Source organism: Nicotiana tomentosiformis, chromosome 11 (assembly GCF_000390325.3).
Source record: "Nicotiana tomentosiformis chromosome 11, ASM39032v3, whole genome shotgun sequence".
NCBI lineage: Eukaryota > Viridiplantae > Streptophyta > Magnoliopsida > Solanales > Solanaceae > Nicotiana > Nicotiana tomentosiformis.
In genome coordinates, this window is record NC_090822.1 from 44,105,269 (window position 1) to 44,131,875 (window position 26,607).

The 26,607-nt window shown below is 39.9% G+C and overlaps 1 protein-coding gene across 1 annotated transcript; it reads left to right on the forward strand.

Annotated features, from left to right (window-relative positions):
• The first annotated feature begins 4,392 nt into the window (after positions 1-4,392).
• LOC138901347 (uncharacterized) lies at positions 4,393-20,105 on the forward strand. The gene is made up of 3 exons (XM_070189102.1): positions 4,393-4,894; positions 6,180-6,473; positions 19,954-20,105. The coding sequence occupies exons 1-3, from the start codon at positions 4,393-4,395 to the stop codon at positions 20,103-20,105; spliced, it is 948 nt and encodes a 315-aa protein (XP_070045203.1).
• The last annotated feature ends 6,502 nt before the right edge of the window (positions 20,106-26,607 follow it).

Here is a 26,607-nt window from a genome sequence, read left to right on the forward strand (position 1 = left end):
TTTACTTACATTCTCATGTCTAACTTGTATTTGAGACAAATGTTGTATTCTATTATATTTTTTAGTAGATGCTCATGCACTTGTGACACCGGGTTTTGGGGTTTCCTAGTGGATGTTCATTATTGTAGTCACGCAATTATAATCATTTTATCTTATAATTTATACTTTATACGGAAATTGGTAAATAAAAATCACGGGTGTTCTATGAGTACCATGTTTCACTCTATTTATTTAATGAGATTTATGATTTTAAAGATAATGAAAGGATTTTGAAGAGATTTTCATCCCAACTTAATTGATTAGTAAATTTTAACTAGTTTTGATGTATTTTCATAGGGATTTTGTAAAATTGAGATTTAGACCTGAAATTGAGGTTAGATTTCAAAATAAATTTCATAACCGAGCTCGGGGGTGATATGGTAATCGGATTTTAGTCTGAATCTTGGGTTTTGACCAAACAGGCCAGGGATGAACTTTTGTTTACTTTTTCCAATTACATTAAATCGTTTTCACTCATGGGTAGTTTCTAAAACTAATTTTGAATTATTTGAACTGTATTTGGCTAGATTTGATTTGTTTGGAGGATAATTCTAAAAGAAAAGCCGTAGTCGATCATTGATTTTGTTGCGGGAAGAGGTAAGTATTATTGTTAACCTTGACTTGATAGAATTAAGACTTGATTGGTTTATTTACTACTTTATTCATGTGTGGGGACAGCGAACATGCAAGGTGACGTGTGTATGTACGTGGTTTCAGGTTAAGCATGCGGGTTGAGATATTTAGTTGTTGTCTTCAATTATTTCATGCTTTCATTTAATCTATGTTATTACTTGTTAAATGCTCTAATTGTTACTTTCCCTTACTTGTTAAATTCACGCCTTTATCCGTTACATGCCTTAATTTGCTAATTGTTTCCATGTATCTGTGTCTTTATTTATTGACTATCTTTACTTACTTTTTGACCTTGTGTGTTATTATATAGAAACTTTTATCCGCTTTATATCTTTAATTATGTAATTCATTAATTGTGTTTTATTTGAGATACGTCGTAGTTGGTTGTATAAGTACATTTATATTATTATTGTACGGGATCGAGTTTCACGCCGCAACTTTTATATATAGATTGTGGATCGGATTGCGTGCCACAACAGATATTGGTATTACTTTTGGGATAGGGTTGCATGCCGCAACAGTATTTGTGTATATATGCAACCCGATCCACAAATATATGTAAATATATATATATATATATATATATATATATATATATATATATATATATATATATATATATATATATATATATGTCATTTATATATATTTGTGGATCGGGTTGTGTGCTGCAACAAAAATGACATATTTTACTGTTTTGAGCTGTTGTTTTCCGGATCCGTGTGGTATTGAGAAAAATTGAGCTTTGATGTTATCCTGGGGCCCTTTGTTATCTATTTCATGTTCCAGTTTTCATGTTATACTTGTTTTCTCTGTTTTGTCGATTTCATTATATTTTGTACATTTTTATAGTGAGTTCCTTGTTATAGCCTTGTCACTATTTCGTCGAGGTTTGGCTCGGCACTTACGGGGTACATGGGGTCGGTTGTACTCATACTATTCTTGTGCAGATTCTAGTGTTCGTCCCAGCAACAGTTAGTGGAGGCTCGCTCGGATTAGGTTTTCACGTTGACTTGAGGTAGAGTAGCACAACAATCGCAGTCCCTAAAGTCCCCTTCCTTATATAGTTTTACTGTTTATTTTATTTCAAACAATTTTATTTTTCATTCAGACATTGGTTGTTGCACCTCTAGTATGCTCATGTACTTATGACACCGGATTCCGGGATTTGACTAGTCAGCGTTTGGAGTTATTATATCCATTTTGAAATTTTACAGCTTTATTTCTCATTAAATTACTTTCAAATTGGTTTTAAAATGTATAGTTGTGTACTAATGTTGGCTTATCTAGAAAATGGACGTTAGGCACCATCACGGCCTTACGGTTGGGATTTCGGCTCGTGACATTTTGCTAACGAAAATTAAAAGTCAAATTTGTATCTTGAAACTAAAAGAGAAAGAAAAATTAATTGTATGTAATACAAAAAACAATTATAAGAAAACTCAATAGTTTTGTAACATAATAATCAAAGACTTCATATATTAATATTTTAGACTAACTACTCAAGGTTACAATTTAAAATCAAATGTTTATTAGTTTGATTATAGGTAATGTAAAAACTTAATTAAATTTTATAGTAGGTAAGAGGATGTATAAATAGAAAACTAGAGATAGTGTAAGTATGCTTATACTTTGAATTATTTAAAAAATTAATTCAATAATACATAAAAATATTATTGATAGATTTAAATGAACAATGAGTTCCGAGTAAGAGGATAAAAATATAAAACATTAAATTTTAAGAATAAAAAATTATATTTTTGAAGATTATTAAAAGGGTGATGAGCAAGACATTAAGTCCATTGACAAGCTAATAAAAGATCACATGGTAGTGCAACAATATTAAATAATGAATAATATAATAACTATAAGCAAAGAAAAAAAAAGAAAACAATTGTGTAAAAATATATATATAACAATAAGAGTTTTTAGAATTTGGGATAAAAAATAAAGTGGTAATAAGAATTTTATTAAAATAATATGATCTAATATGCTCAATTAAGAGAGATCATAGCATGACACGCATACAGTAATATAAGGTATGGGTGTTCAAACGCATGCGGCGAGATAAGGTGGGCTTGAAACACGTGGCTAGTAGGGGAACTATTAGAAGCCATGCGGTGTGATAAGGTGGGCTAAAACGCGGGGTGGTATTTCGGGAAAATAATTTTTAAAACTAAATGTAATGGCCCCTGCGATGATATAAGGAATGTGAGCTATTTTATGATTTGGGACTACGAGGCGGTACCTCGGGAGTGCCCCTGTTGATCTTCCTTATTTGCTGTATTGTTGGTTGTTGTTTCCTTAACATGTAAAATTCTTGTTTTCCTTTCGTGTTGAATTAGCTTTCCTTGATTCCGTTTTGTTACTTTTCGTAAATTCTTTACTGTTTCACTTCCCTGTTATTTCATTATGTCATTATATTATCTGTCTTGTTTCTTATTATCTCCAGTAAGGCCTTGACCTTACCTCGTCACACCTTTACCGATGTTAGGCTTGGCACTTACTGGATACCATTGTGGTGTACTCATACTACGCTTCTGTACATGTTTTTGTGCAGATCCAGGTACATCCTATCAGCCTCGATATTAGTGCACTGTGTTGCTACTTTTGAGACTTCAAGGTACACCTGCCCGCGTCCGTAGGCTTCAGAGCCCCCTTCTACCCTATTTTTCTTATTTCTTTATGTTTTGAGAGACAGTGATGTATAGAATTGTTCAACATTGTATCTAGAGCTTGTGACTTATAACTCACCGGGTTTTGGAAAATTATACGTATTGAGCTTATAGTCTATTGATGAAATTGTTGATGTTTTGAAATTTTAAGTTTTTATTTGATATTTCCGCATATTGTTAGGCTTACATAGTCTTAGAGACAAGGTGCCATCACGAAATCCTACGGAGGGGATTTGGGGTCGTGACAAGTTAGTATCAGAGCTCCAAGTTCATAGGTGTTATGAGTCACAAGCAGGTTTAGTACAGTCTCACGGATCGGTACGAAGACTTCTGTACTTATCTTTGGGAGGCTATGGAACTGTTAGGAAAAGCTTTACTTCTTTGATTCCTTATCGTGCGAAATCTTTGATGTCGGATTCTAAATTTCTATCTTTCTATTCTCTCACAGATGGTGAGGTCACGTATAACCGGATCAGATAACCAGACAACCGCGCCTCCTGCTAGAGCCGCAAGAGACCGAGGCCGGGGTAGAGGCTGAGGACGTCCACGTGGTGCAACAAGTGCACCCGCACCAGCTTTCCAGGAGACTCTTGCCAAGTTTCTGAGCATGTTTGGTACTTTAGCTTAGGCAAGGTTGATCCCACTTGCTCCTGCCATATCTCAGGTCGGGAGAGGAGCACAGACTCCCGCTTCTTGTACGCTAGAGCCATGGGTCCAGGTTGACCAAGTCCCATAGGTCATACCAGTGCAGCCGGTAGCCCCAGTTCAGCCCGAGGATAGGGAAGCAGTTTCTGAGGAGGATAAGCTCATGCTCGAGAGGTACAAGAATTACCACCCTCCTACTTTCAATGGCTTGGCGTCTGAGGATGCCCGAGGTTTTCTTGAGGAGTGCCATCGTATCCTCCGTACTATGGGTATTGCGTAGTCTAGTGGGGTTACTTTCATTACGTTAAGGCTTAGGGGAGTGGCTTATCAGTGGTGACGAGCATATGAGTTGGGTGGTCCGGCTGAGGCAACTTCAATTACTTGGACTCAGTTCTCGGATATGTTCTTGAGGGAGTATGTTCCTCATAGTTATATAGATGCATGGACCGCAGCATTTGAGAAGTTGCGCCATTGTTCTATGACCGTGTCGGAATATGCAGTCTGGTTCAGTGATTTGGCTAGGCATGCACTAGCCTTGGTTGTTACTGTTAGAGAGCGGTTCCGACGATTTATCGATGGGCTCAACCCCAGTATCAGATTTAGCATGACCCAAGAGTTTGAGATGGACATCACATACCAACAGGTAGTGGGGATAGCTAGGAGATTAAAAGGTATGTTGACTCGGGAGAGAGAGGAGAGGGAGGCCAAGAGGTCTCGAGATTCTGGCACATATAGTTGTAGACGTGCCCCAGTTGCAGCTTGTCATGGTAGGGTCTATGTGAGTCGCCCTATTCATTCTGCACTTCCAGCTTCCAGTGGTATTCTAGCCACTCCTAGGCCTCAGGCTCCCTATTATGCACTGCCATTATTTAATGCACCTTCTACACGGGGTACTTTCAGCGGTTAGTCCAGTCGATCAGGCCTAAGCCAGGCATAGGAGCCAAGCCCTCCAAGAGCTTATTTTGAGTGTGGTGACACTCATCATATGGTGAGGGATTACCGCAGACTCAGGAGGAGTGCACCTCCATGGACTACTCAGGCTCCGCGTGCTCCACCGGCTACCACACCAGTTACCACTCCACCCGCACAACCAGCTCGAAGTGGAGGTCGAGCGGGTAGAGGTCGCCCTAGAGGGGAGGCCAGGCCATATATTATGATCTTCCTTCTAGGATGGAGGCAGTTGCATCCGACTCTTTCGTCATAGGTATTGTTCTGGTCTGTGATAGAGATGCATCAATCTTATTTGATCGAGGCTCCACTTATTCCTATGTGTCATCTTATTTTGCTCCGTATTTGGGTATATCCCGTGATTCTTTGAGTTCTCTTGTATATGTGACTACACCTGTGGGAAATTCTATTGTTGTTAACTATGTGTATCAGTTGTGTTTGGTTGTTCTTAGTTATTTTGAGACCAAGGCGGATCTATTGTTGCTAAGTATGGTATATTTGGTGTTATTTTGGGCATAGAGTGGTTGTCGCCCTATCATGATATTCTTGATTGTCATGCCAAGATCGTGACGCTGGCTATGCCAGGATTATCACGGTAAGAGTGGATGGGTACTTTAAATTATGTTCCTAGCCGGGTTATTTCATTTCTAAAGGATCAACGGATGGTTGAGAAGGGTGTGATGCGTATCTTTCATATGTGAGAGATGTCAATATTGATACTCCTACCGTTGAGTCAGTTATGGTAGTGAGGGATTATCCAGATGTATTCCCGGCGGATCTTTCGGGCATGCCGCCCGACAGAGATATTGACTTTGGTATTGATTTGTTATCGGACACTCAACCTATTTCAATTCCACCTTATCGTATGGCCCCAGCAAAATTGAAAGAGTTAAAGGAACCGTTGCAAGAGTTTCTTAATGGCTTCATTCGGCCCAGTGTGTTACATTGGGGGTGCTCCAGTCATATTTGTAAAGAAGAAGGATGGTTCTTTGCATATGTGTATTGATTATAGCCAGTTGAACAAGGTTACAATGAAGAACATGTATCCATTACCACGTATTGATGACCTATTTTATCAGCTTCAGGGTGCCAGAGTGTTCTCTAAGATTGACTTGCATTTAGGCTAACATCAGTTGAAGATTTGGGAGCCATATATCCCGAAGCACCTGAGGACTGTGCTTCAGACCTTGAGAGAAAAGATGTTATATGCAAAGATTTTGAAGTGTGAATTCTGTCTAGATTTAGTGGCATTTTGGGGTCATGTAGTGTTGAGTGAGGGAATCAAGGTAGATCCGAAGAAGATTGACGCAGTACAGATTTGGCCCAGACCATCCTCAGCTATGGAGATTCAGAGTTTTCTTGGTTTGGCATGGTATTACTGTCGATTCGTGGAGGTTTTCTCATCTACTGCAGCACCTATGACCAGATTGACCCAGAAGGGTGCTCTATTCAGGTGGACCGTGAAGTTTGAGGAGAGCTTTCAAAAGCTCAAGACTACTTTGACTATAACCCCAGTGTTGGTATTGCCTACAGGTTCGGGGTCTTATACTTTGTAGTGTGATGCGTCAAGCATTGGTCTCAGTGCAGTGTTGATGCAGGACGGTAGGGTGATTGCCTACGCATCTTGATAACTAAAGGTGCATGAGAAGAACTATCCTATCCATGACCTCGAGTTAGCAGCTATTGTTCATGCCTTGAAGATCTGGCGGCACTATTTTTACGGTGTCCCTTGTGAGGTCTACACCGATCACTGGAGTCTACAACATATTTTCAAACATAAGGATCTTAACTTGCGGTAGCGAAGGTGGTTAGAGTTTCTTAAGGACTATGATATCATCATTTTATATCATCCCGGGAAGGCCAACATAGTGACCGATGCCTTGAGTCGCAGGGCGGAGAGTTTGGGCAGCTTAGCATATCTACCGTTAACAAAAAGGATATTAGCCTTGGATGTTCAAGCCTTGGCCAACCAATTTGTTAGATTGGATATTTCTGAGCAGAGACGAGTTTTGGCTTGTGTGGTTTCTCGGTCTTCTCTTTATGATTATATCAGAGAACGTCAGTATGATGACCCCCATATGCTTGTCCTCAAGGACACGGTTCAGCACGGCGATGCCAAAGAGGTGACTATTGGAGATTATAGTGTATTACAGATGCAGAGTAGGCTATGTCTGCCCAATATAGATGGCTTGAGTGAGTTGATTCTCCAAGAGGCTCACAGTTCGCGGTACTCCATTCATCCGGGTGCCGCGAAGATGTATCAGGACTTGAGGCAGCATTATTGGTGGAGGATAATGAAAAAGGACATAGTGGATTATATAGCTCGGCGCCTAAATTGCCAGCAGGTGAAGTACGGGCATCATCGGAGAGGTGGATTCTTCAAAAGCTAAAGATCCCAGAGTGGAAATGGGAGCAGATCACTATGGATTTTGTTGTTGGACTCCTACGGACTCAGAGGATGTTCAACGCAGGTTGGGTGATTGTAGATAGATTGACCAAGTCAGCACATTTCATTCCAGTGGTGACTACTTACTCTTCAGAGGAACTGGCTTAGGTTTACATTCGCGAGATTGTCAGGCTTCATGGAGTGCCGGTATCTATCATCTCTGACCAGAGTACGCCGTTTACACCGCGGTTCTGGAGAGCCGTAGAGCATGAGTTAGATACTCAGGTGGAGTTGAGTATAATATTTCACCCTCAGACGGAAGGACAGTCCGAGCGCACTATTCAGATATTGGAGGATATTCTTCGTGCGTATGTGATGAAGGTTGGGGTTTCTTGGGATAAGTTCTTGCTGCTTGCGGAGTTTGCCTACAAAAACATTTATCAGTCGATCATTCAGATGGCCTCGTATGAGGCTTTGTATGGTAGGCGGTGCCGGTCTCCGGTGGGTTGGTTTGAGCAGGGTGAGGCTAGGCTCTTGGGTACAGACTTGGTTTAGGATGCTTTGGAAAGGTTAAATTGATTCAGGATCGACTTCGTACAGCCCAATCCAGATAGAAGATTTATGCGGATTGGAAGGTTCACGACGTCGCATTCGTGGTTGCGGAGTAGGTCTTTCTTCGGGTTTCGCCCATGAAGGGTGTTATGAGATTTGGGAAGAAGGGTAAGTTGAGCCCTACATATATCAGGCCTTTTGAGATTCTTGTGAGGGTTGGAGAGATGGCCTACAGACTTGCACTACCACCGAGTCTAGCTGCAGTTCATCCACTATTCCATGTTTCTATGCTCTGGAAGTATCATGGCGATCCGTCTCATGTGTTGGACTTCAGCTCAGTCCAATTGGACAAGGATCTATCTTATGTTGAGGAGCCGGTTCAAAAGTTGAGGTCAAAGAAAATTGCTTCAGTTAAGGTCCGGTGAAGGGGTCAGTCAGTTAAAGAGGCGACTTAGGAGACCAAGCATGATATGCGTAGCCGTTATCCTCATAATTTCAACACTTCAGGTATGTCTCTACACTCGTTCGAGGACAAATGTTTGTTTTAAAAGGGGGAGGATGTAACGACCTAGCCGGACATTTTGAGAGTATTAGCCGCGATCCCCTAATTATTGCCCCCTCTATTTCATTTTGTGGTTATGTGACTTGCCGGGATGCTTGGTTTCGGGTTTGGGAGAGTTTCGGAGTAGAATGGGACACATAGTTCCTAAATTGGAATTTTAGGTCGTAGGAGTTGAAAGTAGTTTGACTTGTGTGAAAACCACTTTAGAATAGAATTTTGGCGGTTCCAATAGCTCTGTATGGTGATTTGAGTCTTAGGAGCGTGTCCGAATGTTGATTAGGAGGTCCGTAAGTCATTTCGGCATTAATTGGCAAAAGTTAAAAAGTTTGACCGGGAGTGGACCTTTTGATATCGGGATCGGATTTTGAATCTGGAAGTTGGAGTAGGTCCGTAATGTCAATTATGACTTGTGTGCAAACTTTGGTGTCAATCTGAGCTGTTTTGGTATGAATCGGTGTTGGTTTAGGAATTCGGAAGTTCATAGGTTCTTAGGCTTGAATTGGGGTGCGATTCATGTTTTTATGTTGTTTGATGTGATTTGAGGCCTCGACTAAGTTCGTATCCTATTTTAGGACTTGTTGGTATGTTGGGTTGAAGTTCCGGGAGCCTCGGGTGTAATTCGGACCATGTTCGGCGCATTTCGGAACTTTGAAGAATTTCTGAAGTCGTTGGTTTTTCTCAGTTCTGGTGTCCTTCTACGCGTTCACAATGATACTCCTGCGTTCCCGTAGAGTCATCAGAGATTTGCTGGAAGTTTTCCCTACGCGTTCGCGAAGATGGCCACACATTCGTGATGAGGAAGGCAGCCTGGGTTGAGACTCACGCCTGGTCTACGCGTTCGCGAGAATGGCTTCATGATCACGAAGCTCGAGAACCCTTGGTCACCGCGTTCGCGAGTGGATCCTCGCGTTAGCGTAAGAGAAAATTTGGGTAGTAGCATCTTTGTGCTTCGCGAACACAAGGAATTTTCCGCGTTCGCGAAGAAGGAATTAACTGTGCAATAGACTTAAATTCCAAAACAACGGTTCATTCTCTTATTTCACATTTGGATTTAGAGAGCTCGGTTTAAGGCGAACTTTTGAGAGATTTTAAGAATGTTTGTTATGGTAAGAGTACTAAACTTGTTTTTGATTAAATTCCCTTAATCTATCATTGATTATATCAGTTAATTAGGGATTTGGGTTGAAAAATTGGGGAAAATTGGAGGAAATTTCTTAGCCCAACTTTTGGGGATTTGAAGGAGATATTGGTATCAGATTTATGTAATTCTTGTATGGTTGGACTCAATATCGAATGGGTCTTCGAATTTATTAATTTTGTCAGGTTTCGAGACGTGGGCCCTGGTCGACTATTTGGAGGGATTTTTCAATTCTTAGCTAAGATCATTATTTCATTATTTAAATTTGTTTTCGATAGTTATATTTATAGTATGAAATTATTTTGGCTAGATTCTAGCCGTTCGAAATTGGATAATCGAGGGAAAGACCTTCTAATTGATTGATCGAGCGTGGTTTGAGGTAAGTGACTTGCCTAACTTTTTGTGGGGGAAATTCCCCTTAGGATTGGGTATTGTTGTGATAATTTGTGATATGTGAAGGCCGTGTACGCAAGGTGACGAGTGCGTACACGGGCTAAATTTTGAAATTCCGATTTTAGCTACGTAGTTTCCTTTTCATGCCTTAATTCAATTATTGTAACATGTTATAGTCATCATGTTTAGTCTAATTTCTCATATCTACATGCCTTATCTCGTATTTGCAACTTGTATCACATGTTTGGTTGAATTACTTACTTTTCTTGATTTTCCTATTCCTTACTTAACTGTGGAACTCCTTACTTGAAATTGATGTCCTTGAAATATCTTGTTGTTGAGTTTGGTGTTGAATTGCAAGGCCGTGGTTCTTTTGAGGAAAGGTGTAAGTTGTGAAATATCATTTACTTAGTTGTTGTGTCTTGGCTTTCGTGTTATTATTGAGGTGATTGTTTGGCTGTTTGCACGAGGTTTCTACCGTGCTATTTTTATTATGGCACTAGGTTTCTGCCGTGCGATTTCTATTATTGCACGAGGTTTTTGCCGTATGGTTGTTATTGATGCACGAGATTTCTTCCGTGCTATTGTGATTATTGATACGCATGTGGTAGTATAAGGTCTATGTGTTGAAACGCATGCTGCGAGATAAGGTGGGCTTGATACGCGTGGCTAGTAGGGGAACTACTAGAAGCCATGCGGTGTGATAAGGTGGGCTAAAACGCAGGGTGCTATTTCGGAAAAACATAAAGGCCCCCGCGGTGATATAAGTAAAGTGAGCTATTTTATGGTTTGGGACTACGAGGCGGTACCTCGGGAGTGCCCCTGTTGATCTTTATTATTTGATGTATTGTTGGTTGTTGTTTCCTTAAGATGTAAAATTATTGTTTTCCTTTCATGTTGAATTAGCTTTCCTTGATTTCATTTTGTTACTTTCCGTAAATTCTTTACTGTTTCACTTCCCTGTTATTTCATTATGTCATTATATTATCTGTCTTGTTTCTTATTATCTCCAGTAGGGCCTCGACACTACTCTACTGAGGTTAGACTTGGCACTTACTTGATACCATTGTGGTGTATTCATACTACTCCTCTGCACATGTTTTTGTGCAGATCCAGGTACATCCTATCAGGATCGATATTAGTGCGCTGTGTTGATACTTTGGAGACTTCAAGGTACACCTGCCCGCGTCCGTAGGCCTCGGAGCCCCCTTCTACCCTGTTTTCCTTATTTCTTTTTGTTTTGATAGACAGTGATGTATAGGACTGTTCATCATTGTATCTAGAGCTTATGACTTATATCACACCGGGTTTTGGGAAATTATACGTATTGAGCTTATAGTCTATTGATGAAATTGTTGCTGTTTTGAAATTTAATGTTTTTATTTGATGTTTCTGCATACTGTTAGGCTTTACCTAGTCTTAGAGACTAGGTGCCATCACGACATGCTACGGAGAGGGTTTGGGGTTGTGACAACAACAGTATTAAATAAAGAGTAAAATTAGTCTATTGTGAATGAATGCATAAGTAAGTCAAGTGGGGGTATTTATAGCCTAAGTCTAACTTTCACATGATCATCCCCACTCCCACACATTCCTCCAAATGGCTAGCAACCTCCAAGATACTCGCGGGCAGCAAATCTCGCATAACGGGTATAGGTGAATTTCTCGCGTTATGGGGGTAGTTGAGGACTATGTCATGTTTTGGGTTATGAATCTATTGGTAAGCCTCTGGATCTATCTATGGGGCGCTTAACCAAGAAAGACGCTTATTTCTCCTAGTAGGGGGTCACCGAATAATCAGTACTTTTCGTGAACATTGAACTCCACCGCTATCCTGATCCCAAGATAAAACCTATCACAATGAATAACGTGTCACCATCCAATATATCCACGTATCAAAGCCACATTTTTACCAATATATATAGTCCCTCACTTTTCGGATTATTCTCTAGAAGTGTTCGGGAAGTGGCATGATCTTTAGCATGTTGCAGAGAGATTTTTGGCAGGATTTTCCATACAAGCGTCACTATTGGAATCTGAAAGGACATCTAGTAATTTCCATTTACAGTCCTGGATACGTGGTGAGCATCGATGGATTCTAACACTACAGAGCGTTACCAAGGTCATGATGGCATCATATACAAGAACCTTCCTCATTCCTTACCTTTGTTACCTTGCATTTGAACTGTTTTTCTGAAATTTATCAATCTCCATTGTCACTTTCCTATCAATTTTCAAATTTTTTTTTTGCTTCTTGATTTCATCCCGTACTATCTTTAAATGGCTTCCCAAATGATTCAATCAACTCTCAGGACATAATTGCTACTTAGTGCTCACTGGCATCGCTCCTCTTCCTGCAGCCACTGCGGATATGGAGGATACGATGGTGGAGGAACCACCTATTCTCACTAGAAGGAGTAGGAGACCTCCTATGGAATCAAGAGAAGGATTGTTGATCTCTACGAATGCGAGTGGAGCAGTTCCGACCACTTTATCCTTGACGATTTTAGCACCAGCCCTTACTTAGAAGGGCAAGGTTGCGAAAGCCTTTGGCAAAGGCAAAAAGGAACAAGAAAAACCGACAGCCTCGAAGGTTCTTTTAAAGACGCTTCAGCCTTTTGGTTTTGTCGACTACAGGAATAATACTCCAAAAAGGCTGGTTGAAACTTTTTCTTTCACTTTACAAGAAAAGCATCTCCCAGCGGTGCTAAGTTATTGTGCCTGGGAAGTTAAGGTTCGAGTTTCCCTCCCTGAAGTAGGAGAGAATGTAACCACACACCCGAAAGGTTTCTCGTTCTTGTTCACCTACTCGTTCACCATCGGGTTCAGCCTAGCTATTGACCCGGTAATCAAGGACCTTTGCATGGCATTCAATGTTTGCTTGGATCAACTGGCACCAGGTGTGTGGTGGTCAATCGCTTGACTGAGTTTCCTTGCCGAGAAGGTGGGGTATGGTTTTTCCTTTAAGCATCTTATCTAAATTTATTGCCCAAAACTTTATAAGGAGTCAATGTTGACATTGGTGAGTCAAGGCACTCGTGCCTTTCTGGAAAATGTGGAAAATGATTTTGGCAAAAGATGGTATGAGAGGTTCGTTAAAGTGCCTACGAGAGACATATTGAGCGAAAGTGATCTTCCTTTCATGGAAGAATAGAATTTCAAGCGTAAGTTTTTTTCCTTCTTACTTGTTCATCATTATTTAGTTTTGAATTAGATTTCTATGATTTGTGCAATAAAAGCAGCTCTAGAGCCTGTCACCAGTCCTCTCCCAGATATAGAAGAGTGGGGGTAAGATTTTAAAGTCGATGACCATGGAGGTGAGAAGTGGAAAGCGATTTCTCTCATTATCTTATGGGACTCGAAAAAGCATGGTACAAGCACTTTAACTAGGTAATGTTTTAGCCATTCCAGTTTGATGGTATTCCTAATGTTCCTCTTGTTCGGTAGTAGGTACAAGATCTAGGAAATCATCAGCTAGGGCTGAGGTCCTAGATCTCAAAATGCGCCAAAAATTTGTACGACAATCGTATTTGCCAAGTAAAAAGCCGACGGGGAGGGGCCTTCTGCCCCGAAGCCCAAATCATAGAAAAAGAAGAGCTCTAAGAGGAAGGCTCAAGAAAATAAGGAGGGAACATTCCAGAGTCCTGACTACAAGTTCCCTTTCCTTGCTACAAGATTAGTCCGAGAAAGCGGGTCCTTTACTTCTGTTCAATCCTCCGACTATTCTGGTAGAGAACGATGACCTGCAGAAATCACCCTTGAGGTAGAGGTCTAGCAAGGAGCTGATGGTAAAGGAGGAATCAAATGCGATATATTTGAGCAAGCATACTGACAAGGTGGCCACAGTTCTTTTGGAACATGACTCTGGCAGGGATGACGTGGACCCCTACATTGCGACTCTGCCTAAGGTGCCTCCATTTTCGCAGCCTGAATACATCACTGCCCCTGGAAGATAAGTGTTGGTTGAAATACCCACCAACATGAATGTCTTTCGGATGTCCAAAAATGTGGCTCCCTAGTTCAAAGGCTTTATCGGGCCCTTGGAGCAGGAATATATGGAGAAGGCTTCAACATCGCCCCTTGCTAATCATGTAACGTACTTAGGATTTAAGGTACGATCCTGGATATTTTTTTCTCCCTGGTAGTTCTTATTTATATGCTTTTCTGAGAGAGTGCTTTCTGTAGGTTAACATTGTGGCCACAGAGCTCCATAATAGAATTGCGATGGGAGATGTTCTTAGATGTACGCAGGCACGTGAGATCGAGAGGCTGATACAAGCCCGGGAAAAGAGGGATGCGCAAAATGAGGCTTTGGCCACAGAGGTCCGAGAGGCTTCTAAGAGGGTTGGCCAGCTGGAGTAGGATAAAAAGGCTTTAGCGATCGTGTTCTCCCGCCAATTCGACGAGTTGGAGTAGAAGATGCAGAGCCTCGAGATTGTCATTAAGAGGAAAAAAGATTCGCTCCTAAATTTGGTGGAGGAATGGAGTCCCCTTTTTTTCAAGACCCAAGCCTTTGAGGACCAATGCCGGAAGCTATCCACAAAGTTGGTTGATCTTACTGGCCGATTAGAGTTCTTTAAGGTAGTGACGAACATGTTCTGAGCTTAATGGACTGATGTTGATTCATAACTAAAGAAGTTTAAAGAGGGGGCAGAAGAAGACAAAGATTATTCCTACCTACTAGCTCGCCAAAAGGCCCTCCATGAAGTCCGTTCTGAGGCTTTCTATAATGATCTAAAATGTCATTTTGAGCTCTAGCAGTCCATTCGATGGTCGGAGGCCTTGTTTAGCTTCATATGATGTATTATGACTTATGCATATGGTTAATTCCGATGTTCGTGAGGTTCGGGATTTATTTGATAGAGTGATTCTCAATTTGGAAGCTTTAAGTTGGAAGAGTTGACCAAGGTTTAACTTTTGTGTAAATAACCTCGGTTTGTGATTTGATGATTCCAATAAGTTTCTACAGTAATTTTGGACTTGGGTGTATGTTCAGATTTAAATATGGATGTTCCTAAAAGGGTTTGGCTCTATTTTTTGAAAGTTGAAAATTTGAAGAATTAGAGAATTCATAGCCTTGACCCAGAGTTGATTTTGGTGCAATCAGACTCTTATTGTAGAATTTAGACCTTGGATATGTTCATTTGATTTATTGGAACTTATATACAAAGTTTGGTTGTGATCCGGATTGTCTAAGTGTAATTCGGGCGCGTTCGACGAAGTTTGAATGTTTGAAAGTTAAGAGAATGAATTAATGTATGATTATTTGTTTTGATTTTATTTGTGGTATTTAAAACCTTTGTATAAGTTTGGATGATGTATTTGGACTTGCTGGTATGATTGAACGGGGTCCCAAGGGGCTCATGTGAGTTCAGACCATTTTGGATGAGTTTGCATTGCTTGTCTTTCCAATGCCTCTGATTTGCTTCGCGATCGCTAAGGGATGATCGCATTCACATAGTGTATGTTGGGATCTTGGGGCTTTGTTATGCATGTTCAGATGTCCATTACGATTCACGAAATATTGGTAGACTAGTCTCCGCGTTCGCATAGGCGTGTATGCGTTCGCATTGAGGAAGAGCGTGGTTGGGCGCTTAATGTTTGCATTTGTGGGGTGGAGGACGTGTTCGAGTGGTTGCGTTTGTGAAAGGTACTTCTGGGCAGATTACTGAAGTTTTTGTTTTCAAGATTTTGCCCATTATTTCAAATTTTGAGCCCTGGACTTGGAGAGGGACGATTTTTGAAAAGGATTTTCACACAAGGCAAGAGAGTAAGTGATATTTACTTGATTTTGATAATATATCTTGTTTTCCCATCGATTATTACACAGATTATGGAATTTGAAAAAGAAACTTGGGGTTTGTTTCTACAATTTTGGAGAGTGTAAATTGGACATTTGGAAGTCGATTTGGACTCGATTTTGGAATCTAATCATATATTTGGCTCTTGGGGTTCTGGGTAGTCCGGATCCATCCCTTGACTCGGGGTTTTACCATGTGAGCTCGGGTTGACTTTTATTGACACCTGAGAATTTGATTAAAGATTGAAGCTTTATTAATTGGAATTGATTCCTATTGCTTTATTTGATATTATTGAGTAGTATTTGACTAGATTCGAGTCGTTTGATGTTGGATTTGAAAGGGAAATGTGGTTGTTGTTGATTAAAGCTTGTCGGGTAGAGGTAAGTCTATTGTGTATCCTTGTAAGATGAAATTCTCTCCATAGGTGATCTATTTTCTACTTGTTGCTCTGTTAGGAGCCACGTATATGCTAGGTGACGAGTGTATATACGTATCTAGGTTATGGCCATATCTAGTACAGATTTAGCTTTCGTTGAATCTATGACTACATGATGACTTGTAATTATGACTTAAAAGCATACTTAAGGTTATGACTTGTTGAATTGGGCATAAATGATTATTTTGCCATATTGAGCTTCTTCGTCGGGTTGTAGTCATATACTTTGCCTTATTCATTCACAATGTGATGGTTAAATCAGCTGTCTCATTCATGATAATTATTATTATATGACTCTTAAACGATAAAATTACTTATTGAAATGTTGAGGTTAATTGAATTGCATAATTAGCCATATCCATCTATTAGCCTTATGCGCTTATATCCGCATTTCTATTATTTTGATATGGTGCCTTTAATTATATTGCCTTGTAATCTATAAGTTTGATATTTGAATATTGTGAAACGATGAGACTTTTGGCACCACAGATATTATGAGCTAATACCCCTAACTTATTTAGGAATGATTTAGAGAGCGGCCCATCCGATTAGTTCAGCAATCAGTGTTTGAAACCCTAGTGGTTACTCTCCCGAAACCACCAGCCACCCCGACCTAATTCATGATTAGTCCACCAACTTCCTAGCAAAATTCCTACGATTAAAAACAACTGACATGTCAAGATCCAAATTTGAATTGGGACTTCCTCAATACCGACTTGTGTTTAGTGACTTGAGAACAAATTTGTTGTATATATAAAACAATTTTCTATGGTTGAGAGCCGCCAAGATCTCCTCGGTGACGTTATAGGAAGCAACCTGTCTGCTGTGGCGGGATGACTTTTTTCTTTCACATTAAGACCGGGCAGCGAAATCATATAAAGATCGTGAGGCTTTCATCGCCTTAGGGTACGCTCACTTCTGGAGTTTTATTTAGGTTCTCGAGATTGTCAATCTCTCTTTTGAGTAGGGAGGAATAGTTAAGTCCAGCTACAATCTTGGTATAAAAATCAAGTTCAATCATCGAAAGGAGATCTCTTTTAGTTCGGTCTTCTTTTCTCGTTTGAGTCAGGTTCGTAAGACATGAAATTGATTTTTCTAAATATCTCTCTTCTAGCCTATTGGATATTAATGATGTTGTGTGGATCGGGTTGCACGCTACCATGGTATTATATATGGATCGGGTGGCACGGTGCCACGGGTACATGTGTGGATCGAGTGGCACGCCACTACGAGGATATTTACGAATCGAGTTATTATATTTATTGGTGGATGGGGTTGCACGCCATAGTATTATTATGAATATATGTGGATTTGTTTTCACGCTGCAATGACACTTAGATTGGTACCGTCCCTCTGGAGTCGGGTGATTACACATGTTACCTTGGGCCCTGTAAGTGCATATGTTGAGATTGGTGCTGGTTTAGACACTTGGCCATTGTCGGATATATATGTATACAAATTTGTGTTGTGAGATTTGATGTTGGATTATGAGCATGCACTGGCAGCGTCGACTCGTGCAATGGCTCTTACTTATATTTATATGACTATGGAGTGACTCGTATCATGATAATGGACAGAACTGATATGATTGATGTTGTATTCGAACTATTTTACTGTGGTTATATTCTCGTTTTACTGTGGTTCTATTCTAGTTTTACTGGGTTCTATTGACAAACCTGATTGATGCTATAATATTTTATTTCTTGCTCTATTTGTACCTCATATTCTTATTGAGTTGTTAATAGGTGTCAAAGTCGACCTCTAACCACTACTTCTTCGAGGCTAGATTTGATACTTAATAAGTACCGTGGTTTTGTACTCATATTATACTTCTTCATATTTTTGTGAAGAATCTGAGATTGGTATTTGCGATACCCCCTTGAGCTGAGTAGGAGTATTACTGGAAACTTCTTGGTGAGCTATTTCACTTGATCTGATCCGTAGCACATGGTTTCCCTCTTTCCTATATATTTATTTATGTCAATATGTTTTTTTCGGGACATATGTATTTATTCATTTGATTATAGCTGCTCTTATTAGATGCTCATGATGTAGTGCCACCGGGTTTTGGGCATTGTAGATAGTTGTGCTCGCCTTGAAACAACCTCTCTGCCTTTCTACATGTATGAGTAAGGTCTGCATACACACTATCCTCCCTAGACCCCACTTGTGGTATTTCACTGGGTTTGTTGTTGTTATTGTAGCCAGTTGTGGTCCTGTTTAGACCTTGTCATTGAATTATGTATTTATGGTATTGAATTGATATTTATTTCGCGTTGTCATTTCTGTCATGAAATAGTTAAATGGCCTAATAATTGGATCATATTGTTATTGTTGTGTGTTATCTTGCCTAGCGAGCGGGTTAGGCGCCATGGCTGCCATTGATGGGATTTTGGATTGTGATACTTTCTCCTTGAATGAATAAATTGCTACGGTAGATGCCTTTGTGGATGAAGCAAAATCTTTAAGTGCCTCTGCCTCTGGTGACTCTGATGAGTCCAGAGATAAGAAGGGTGCAGTGGATGAGGACGAGGCCCCTATTATAGCCCCCGGGAATGAGGGTGCGGAAGCGCAACCTTTTCCCCAAGCTCATGTGACTAATCTTTCTTCCTCTCTACCTTCTTCCTCCTAATCACCCCTGCCGGAAATATGAGGCGCTTTAAGGTATCCTTTATAATAGTTTTTGAATGATGGACCTTTTGTGCCTTTTATAAAAGCAAATTATTTAAGCTTTTTTGTTTTATCTTTCGCATACTTACGTGTCATGATTGCTGCAGTCTTATCGGATAAGCCTAAATTAATTTATCGCATAATTAAAAAAATAGGTTAAGAATGCCTTATTCGGCTTTTTAACTTTACCGATTCCTATGAAGTGGCCATCTCCTCTTTATTTTAGGGTGTGAGTTATTTTGAAATATCGACAATAAAGAAGGGATCAATAACCAATGTTCTGAGAGTCGTAACTGATTGCAATTTTTTGAACAACCCCCGATCTTAACTGCTGGATACGGTAAAAGACTATTGCCGGCTGTGATCTTTTGTACATTCCCCGATCTTAAGTGTCAGGTATGGTAACTTATTGAAAGAGTTCATTTACAACTGTGATCTTTTGAACAGTCCCTGGTCTTAAGTGTCAGGTATGGCAACTTATCGAAATAGTCTATTACCGACTATGATCTTTTGAACAGTCGCCAGTCTTAAGTTCTGCATATGGCAATTTATCTAAATAGTCTTCTGCCGAGCTACACAAGTTAAGATCTATCCATCAATTGAGCTAGTTGCACTAAAACCATTGATCTAGCCATCAAATAGGCTTGTTCTACCAATATCGTAGTCCCCCCATTTTTTGAGTGCTTCCTAATAATTACCCAATAAGGGGAAAACTTCTAATAGGAAAAATCTTGAAAGGCATCACTATCAGGAAAGATTTCTCTTTCGTATGCCTAATGTGGTGGTGATTTGACATGTGATTGACGAGAGATGTGCTCAGTCTCTAATGAATGCTCTTGACACATCGCAAAATATCACAGGCTTTGCCTGTGGCAGTTTTCTAGGCAATGATGGGTGCTCTTAGTGATTGGTGCTAGCTCGATTGTCTAGAGATTCTTGTCTTTGCCCTTTGCCTATAAATATACACAATTGGCATCGTTGGTTTTATCTTTTCTCAATGTCTTCTTTGATTTTTTCTTCTCTATAATTTCATTTCCTCTGTGTTTGTCTCTCTTTATTTTTAAAAACTCCATAGATAAACAAGAGGTTAATCATGTTGCTCCAGTTGTAGAGGTTTTGTCCTATTTGGAACTAAGGTCCTCTGTTGAAGCAGCAGAGTCCGCCCAAGGCAAGAGGAAGAAAGCTGTTAAAGCTTCTTCCAGCAAAAAGGCAAAGATAGAAGTGTAGCCCATAGTTCGTATGAAACTAAGCAAAAAAAATAAAGTTATCACGTAAAGATTCAATTAACTTATGCTTCTATTCGGGGGTAAGTGACGAACAACTATAGACCTCCCAACTATCCCATGGATGAATAAGATTACTTATTCATGTGTTTAATGGTTGAAATGCCAGTGCTTGTTTTTTCTGACTCAACGATTCGATTTCCGAAAACTAATTTGACTTGCACTGTCACAGGTTTATATTCCTCCCCTTTAGGAAATATACTGGCGGCTGTGATTGAATTAACTTCCAGGTTGTTCTTTGCTCTCCTTAGATCTCTCTATCCCCATGATAAAGTGAATTTTATAACATGGTGCAAGATTGAAGGTACCACATCCATGTCATGTATCCATGGTCTTCCCAATATGGCGTTGTAGGCCATGTCCCCTACCACGACTTGTAATGGAGTATCTCTAGTTACCCCTTCTGTGAAGGTCCTCAAGGTGTTCTCTCCTTTAGTTATTTTACTAGAGTTATTGTATCCGGAGAGTAGTAGTGTTTTTGGGATAATCCAATCCTTAGTCTTCATCTCCTTGATTACTCGTATTTTAATGATATTGGACGATCTACATGGGTCAACTAAAGCATGTCTAATATCACTATCAACAATTCATATAGTAATTACCATTCTGTCATTGTATGGCGCGAGCTGTCTATCTACGTCCTCATCATTGAATGTAATTTCTTATCTGGCGAGGATCTGTCAGGTCGCTTCTCATAGGTGATGGATACCTTTGAGAGCTTGTGTGACAAAGGTTTTGTAGTAATGGTCACTCTGGAACTCGCACCAGAATTTGTGTATATGCTTATATGGGTCCATTCTCATCTCCTTTTGCCATCTTACTATTTCCCCCATTTGCCTGAGCATCACCACCAGATCAGTGGTGCTGACATTGAATTTGTAGTCGGCCAACTTTGGTCGGAGATGATAATCACCGATTTTTGATGTTTCTATTTCTTTTTCTAAATGATGAGGCACTTTATCATTCTTCCGTCCGAGATTTCTATCGTCACGACTCGATTTGGGCCTTTTGTCATTCTTCCGGTGCATGGGACTAGAATAAGGTTCATACCGAGATCTAGAATCTCAATACCTGGGCTCATCCTATCTCAAAAAATGATTTGTTCCGATGGCTATATCCCACTGGCTCTTTGGCTTCAAATCCTGATAGTACCGAGATGTTATCCTCTTTTCAGAGCTTAGTGTTGTACTTGTGATATACATTATTTCATGTTTTGGCAGGGAATTCTTGTAAGTTTTCTTTTAGTTACTTTGAAGCTTTGGAGTTGCTCAGGTTATGATATCGTGTAAAAGCCACAACGGCGCAATTGTCTGGTACTTCAGGAAGCATCATTGTCTCCCTCAAAAATCAAGGTATGAAATCTCGGAGCGATTATGTTTTTCCCTGCATGACTATGAATAATCCTCCACTTGGTTTTTCACCTTTTAGGCTCCAGAGTACGCCTTGATGGAAGCATCTGCAAGTTCAGCAAAAGTACTAATAGAATTTTCAGATAAATGGGAGTACTAGATTAGTGTTCCCGTTGTCAGGGTCTCTTCAAACTTCTTGACGAGCACTCATTTGATTTCGTCCTTCGTGAGGTTATTTCCCTAATATGGCAGTGATTTGACCCGTGATTGGCGAGAGATGCGCACAATCTCTTATTAATGCTCTTGGCACGTTCACAGGCTCTGCCTGTAGAATTTTTCTAGGCAATGCTGGCTGCTCTTAGTGATTGGTGTTAGCTCAATTCTCTAGAGATTCTTGGCTTTGCCCTTTGCCTATAAATATACACAATTGGCATCATTGCTTTTATTTTTCCTCAGTCTCTTCTTTGAGTTTTCTTTCTCTATATTTTCATTTCCTATGTGTTAGTCTATCTTTATTTTTAAAAACATCATAGATAAACAACAGATCAATCATGTTACTATTGTTGTAGAGGCTTTGTCCTCTTTGGCACTGAGGTCCTGTTTTGAAGCACCAGAGTCCGCCCAAGGCAAGAGGAAGAAATATGTTAAAGCTTCTTCCAGCTAAAGGGCGAAGATGGGAGCTGAGCCCGCAATCTGTATGAAACCAAGCAAAACAAACAGAGTTGTCACGTAAAAATTCAATAAACGTATGCTTCTATTCGGGGGTCAGTCTCGAATAAATGCAGACCTTCCAACTAGCCCATGGATGAATAAGATTACTTATTCATGTTTTTAATGGTTGAAATAGCAGCGCTTATTTTTTCCGACTCAACGATTCGATCTTCGAAAGCTAATTCATTTTGCACTAGCACAAGTTGTTGTAGTTGATAATTATCTGCCTTCCCTTTAGGAACGATACTGGCGGCTGTGATTGAGTTAACTTCCAGGCTGTTCTTTCCTCTCCTTAGATTCTCTATCCCCTATGATATAGGGAATTTTATAACTTGGTGCAAGGTTGATGGTACCACATCCATGTTATGTATCCATAGTCTTCCCGGGATGGCATTGTAGGCCAGGTCCCCTACCATGACTTAGAACAGTAATCCAATCCTTAAGATGAATCTCCTTGATTACTCGCATTTGAATAATGTTGGCCGAGCTACTTGGTGAGGCCATTTCTCTTTATTCCATTGTATACTCCATGACGTGGTCATGTGGATACCAGGTCCCATCATATTTTGGGATATCCAGCATTTTGAACTTCTTGAGGATTTGCAGCGGAGCCGCACTTGGCTTCTATTGGTTGTGAGTACTTGCTAATGTCAATGCCTTTGATGATAGGTGGGACCCAGGGATATGCTCAATCCTTTTGTTTTTCTCTTTGATTTATTGCTGCAGGGGTTAAAATTAAATTTTGTAACTCAACATTTTCAAACTTACCTGACCCATAGGCCACAGAGTTATCAGGAACCCTTGAAGCCTTGAGTAGTGAATTAGAGGTGTTTGTGACCAGGACCACCACAGTCTGTGGTTCTGGAGTGCTATTACGGTTTTTACTCCCAGTTGATGCATCTAACGTCATATCCATTTTGTTATTCAGACTAAGTTGCTGATCCAAAAAAGACTTTAAGGTTTCTCACAGGCTAGGTAGATCCAAGCAATACCTTCGTGGCGAGGCCTTCCGGGAATCCCGTTGAGAGGATTACCCACCGTGTTCGATGAAGATATGGGATGGAAAGTCTGTGTGAGAGGGTACATCTTTGGATTGTGATGCATTCTTTCCAGATAATGCTTCTTTGCTAGGTACTTATAATGACCCGTCCGATCACTTTGTGTGTTTGACATTGCCCCATTTGACATTCCCGTATGCTTAGATGTTATTTTATGAGTTGCAGGGATGAGTGGTTTGGTTTCATGAATGTTTTGGAGCGAATTGGAACACTTGGTTCTGTTGTTAGAAGCTTAAGTCGTAAGAGTTGACCAAAGTTTTACTTTTGTATAGATGACCTCAGATTCATGTTTTAATATTTCAAATAGATTCGTGTGGTGATTTTGGACTTAGGTGTACGCCGGGATTTTAATTTGAAGGTTCCTAGGTTGATTTGATTCTAATTGCCGAAGGTTGGAAATTTGAAGGTTTAGGAAGTTCATAACTATGACCATGAGTTGACTTTGAGGCTATCATGTTCGTATTGTCATTTAGGGAATTGGAATAGTCTGTTTTTTCATTTAAAACTTGTGTGCAAAGTTTGGTTGCATTTCGAGTTGGTTAGGTAGGAATCAGGCGCTTGGTTATGAATATTTGATGTTTTGAACTTGAAGGCCTGGATAATGTGAATTGGTGTTTGATTCATGGTTGTGGATGTTATTTTTATGTTTTAAGCTTATGAGCAAGTTTTTATAAAGGTTTTACACTTGTGTGGATGTTTGGTGTTGGGCGCAAGGGTCTTGGGTGAGTTTCAAATTGATTTTGGGTAGGTTTAGCTCTACTGGTGCTGCAGGCCTTGCAATTGCGATGGTCCGCAAATGCGGAGTCCTGATCGCATTTGCAAAGGGTTCTTGGGAAGTCCAGCTTCACATTTGTGAATTTAGTGTTGCAATTGCGACATACGCATTTGCGAAGGGAATATCATATTTGCGACGCTTGGTCGCATTGCGACTCTCCTGGTCTCATTTACGACATCTGATGATGAGAGAGCTAGCTTGCATTTGCGAGTCTTTACTCACATTTGCAAGGCTTGTGATTGCGAACCCCTGATCGCATTTGCGACTTCTGCAGTTGATTAATAAAGAAGCATTTCAGGACTTAGACCTATTTTCACATATTTGGAACCTTAGACGTGGAGAATGGCAATTTTTTGAGGGGATTTTCACACAAGGCAGGAGGGTAAGTGATTTATACTTGATTTTGATATTATATCTTGTGTCTCATGGATTATTACACCTAGATTAAAGTCAACAATTTTGGGGAGGGGGGTGACTATGTTTTGGAAAATAAAAATTGAGAATTTTTGTAGATTTGGACTCATTTTTGGAATCTAATCATACATTTGGACCCCTGGGATTGTGGGTAGTAGGTATCTACCCATTGACCTAGGTTTTGACTGTGTGAGCCCGAGTTTGACTTTTGTTGACTTTTTGAAAATTGAATAAAGATTGGAACTTTATTGTTTAGAATTGATTCATATAGCATTGTTTGATGCTATTGAGTTATGTTTGCTAGATTTGAGCCAGACAAAGGTGGATTTTAAAAGAAAGGCTATTTTTAGGGTTGATTTGGGCTTATTGAGGTACGTATCTCGCCTAATATTGTGTGAGGATATAACCCTTAGGATAGAACCTTAATTGTCTAAATGTAGTGTATGTGATGCGACATATATGCAAGGTGTGAGCATATATGTGGGTGTTATGTACGAAAAATGACCGGCTAAGACTCTAGGCTTCGTGTTTGCCTTGAATTGGTTGTGTGTCCTCTATGATGCACATGAAAACCTTTGTTTGACCACGAGAGCTTTTCCTTTCATGCTAGAGATCATGTTTTAGGATTATTATTTCCTAATTTGCCAAGATGGACATTTGTGGAATCACTACTAAAATGATTTAGCCATAATATGCTTTTATGTTGAACACTCATCCACTATTTACTATTGTCATGTCCTTATGCACCTTGTTGAATAATTATGAGTGTATGTCTCTTGATGATAATTTGGCATATTATGTTGTTATGATTATGGCTCATGTGGACATGTTAGGCAGATTGATTGGGTGTTGGCACGGAGTGTTTCCGTGCAATTGTGATTATTGTTATGCACATGCGGTGGATAAGTGTTGCATCCTTGATTATGCACTTGTAGCAAAATAAGGGCGGCATCCTTGATTATGCACATGTGGCGGAATAATGGTGGCATTCTTATTGATGAAATGTGAGTATGAGGGTGATATTCCGGATTGAACAAGTGGATTCTTTATGCTTGATGTGCACTTTACATGATTTCACGTTGTTTTTAACATGCTACGTTATGCCTTTGATATTGACTGATAATTCTTTGCGAATGTGATTTACCTATGATGAGTTGATAACTCTTATTTTGTTGCGTTGGTAGTACTACTTCTCGTTATATTCTTGTTGCTAGTTATTTGAGTTTTTGCACAGGTCCTTTGATTAGTGATTATCACATTATTAGTACTTCGTCACTTCTTCCGGTTATTGAGTTATGTTTGCTAGATTTGAGCCAGACAAAGGTGGATTTAAAAAAAAAAAGGTTATTTTTTAGGGTTGATTTGAGCTTATTGAGGTACATATCTCGCCTAACATTGTGTTAGGATATAACCCTTAGGATTGAACCTTAATTGTCTAAATGTAGTGTATGTGATGCGACATATATGCAAGGTGTGAGCATATATGCGGGTGTTATGTACGAAAAATGACCCGATAAGTCTCTAGGCTTCCTGTTTGCCTTGAATTGGTTGTGTGTCCTCTATGATGCACATGAAAACCTTTGTTTGACCACGAGAGCTTATCCTTTCATGCTATAGATCATTTTTTAGGATTATTATTTCCTAATTTGCCAAGATGGACATTTGTGGAATCACTACTAAAATGATTTAGCCATAATATGCTTTTATGTTGAACACCCATCCACTATGCAGATAATGTACATATCCATAATGCTTTGTATAGTCTTGTAAGGCCATAGGTTAGGTTTAACTGCTTGCAAGTTTGGCTAGTGTCCATTTTATAGGGGAAACTCAGCCGGAAATCTCCGTCGGAATCCACAATGAGTTAGACACCCCATAAACCCTTACATTCGAGGACGAATGTTCCTAAGGGGGAGAGGGTGTTACAACCCAAATTCGCATACCATAGATCACGCCGTAAGTTAGTCGACGTAAATCCAAGAAGAGATTATCTTTGAGATGATAAGAAGTTAATCCTATTGGTCTTAAACGATACAAGGGTGTATAAGAGTGGTTAACAAGTATTTGAAGTTAAACGAATCAAGGATGTTGTAACCCGTATTTTCGGGTAACACTAGAGGTGATTAATTGTCCCAAGAG

Excerpts from the sequence above, each read along its gene's own strand:
- LOC138901347 (XM_070189102.1), top strand. The coding sequence starts at position 4,393 with ATGTTCTTGAGGGAGTATGTTCCTCATAGTTATATAGATGCATGGACC. Across the intron at positions 4,895-6,179 it reads TACACGGGGTACTTTCAGCG|ATTTAGTGGCATTTTGGGGT; the intron begins GTTAGTCCAGTC and ends AATTCTGTCTAG. Across the intron at positions 6,474-19,953 it reads AGTGTTGGTATTGCCTACAG|ATAAACAAGAGGTTAATCAT; the intron begins GTTCGGGGTCTT and ends AAAACTCCATAG.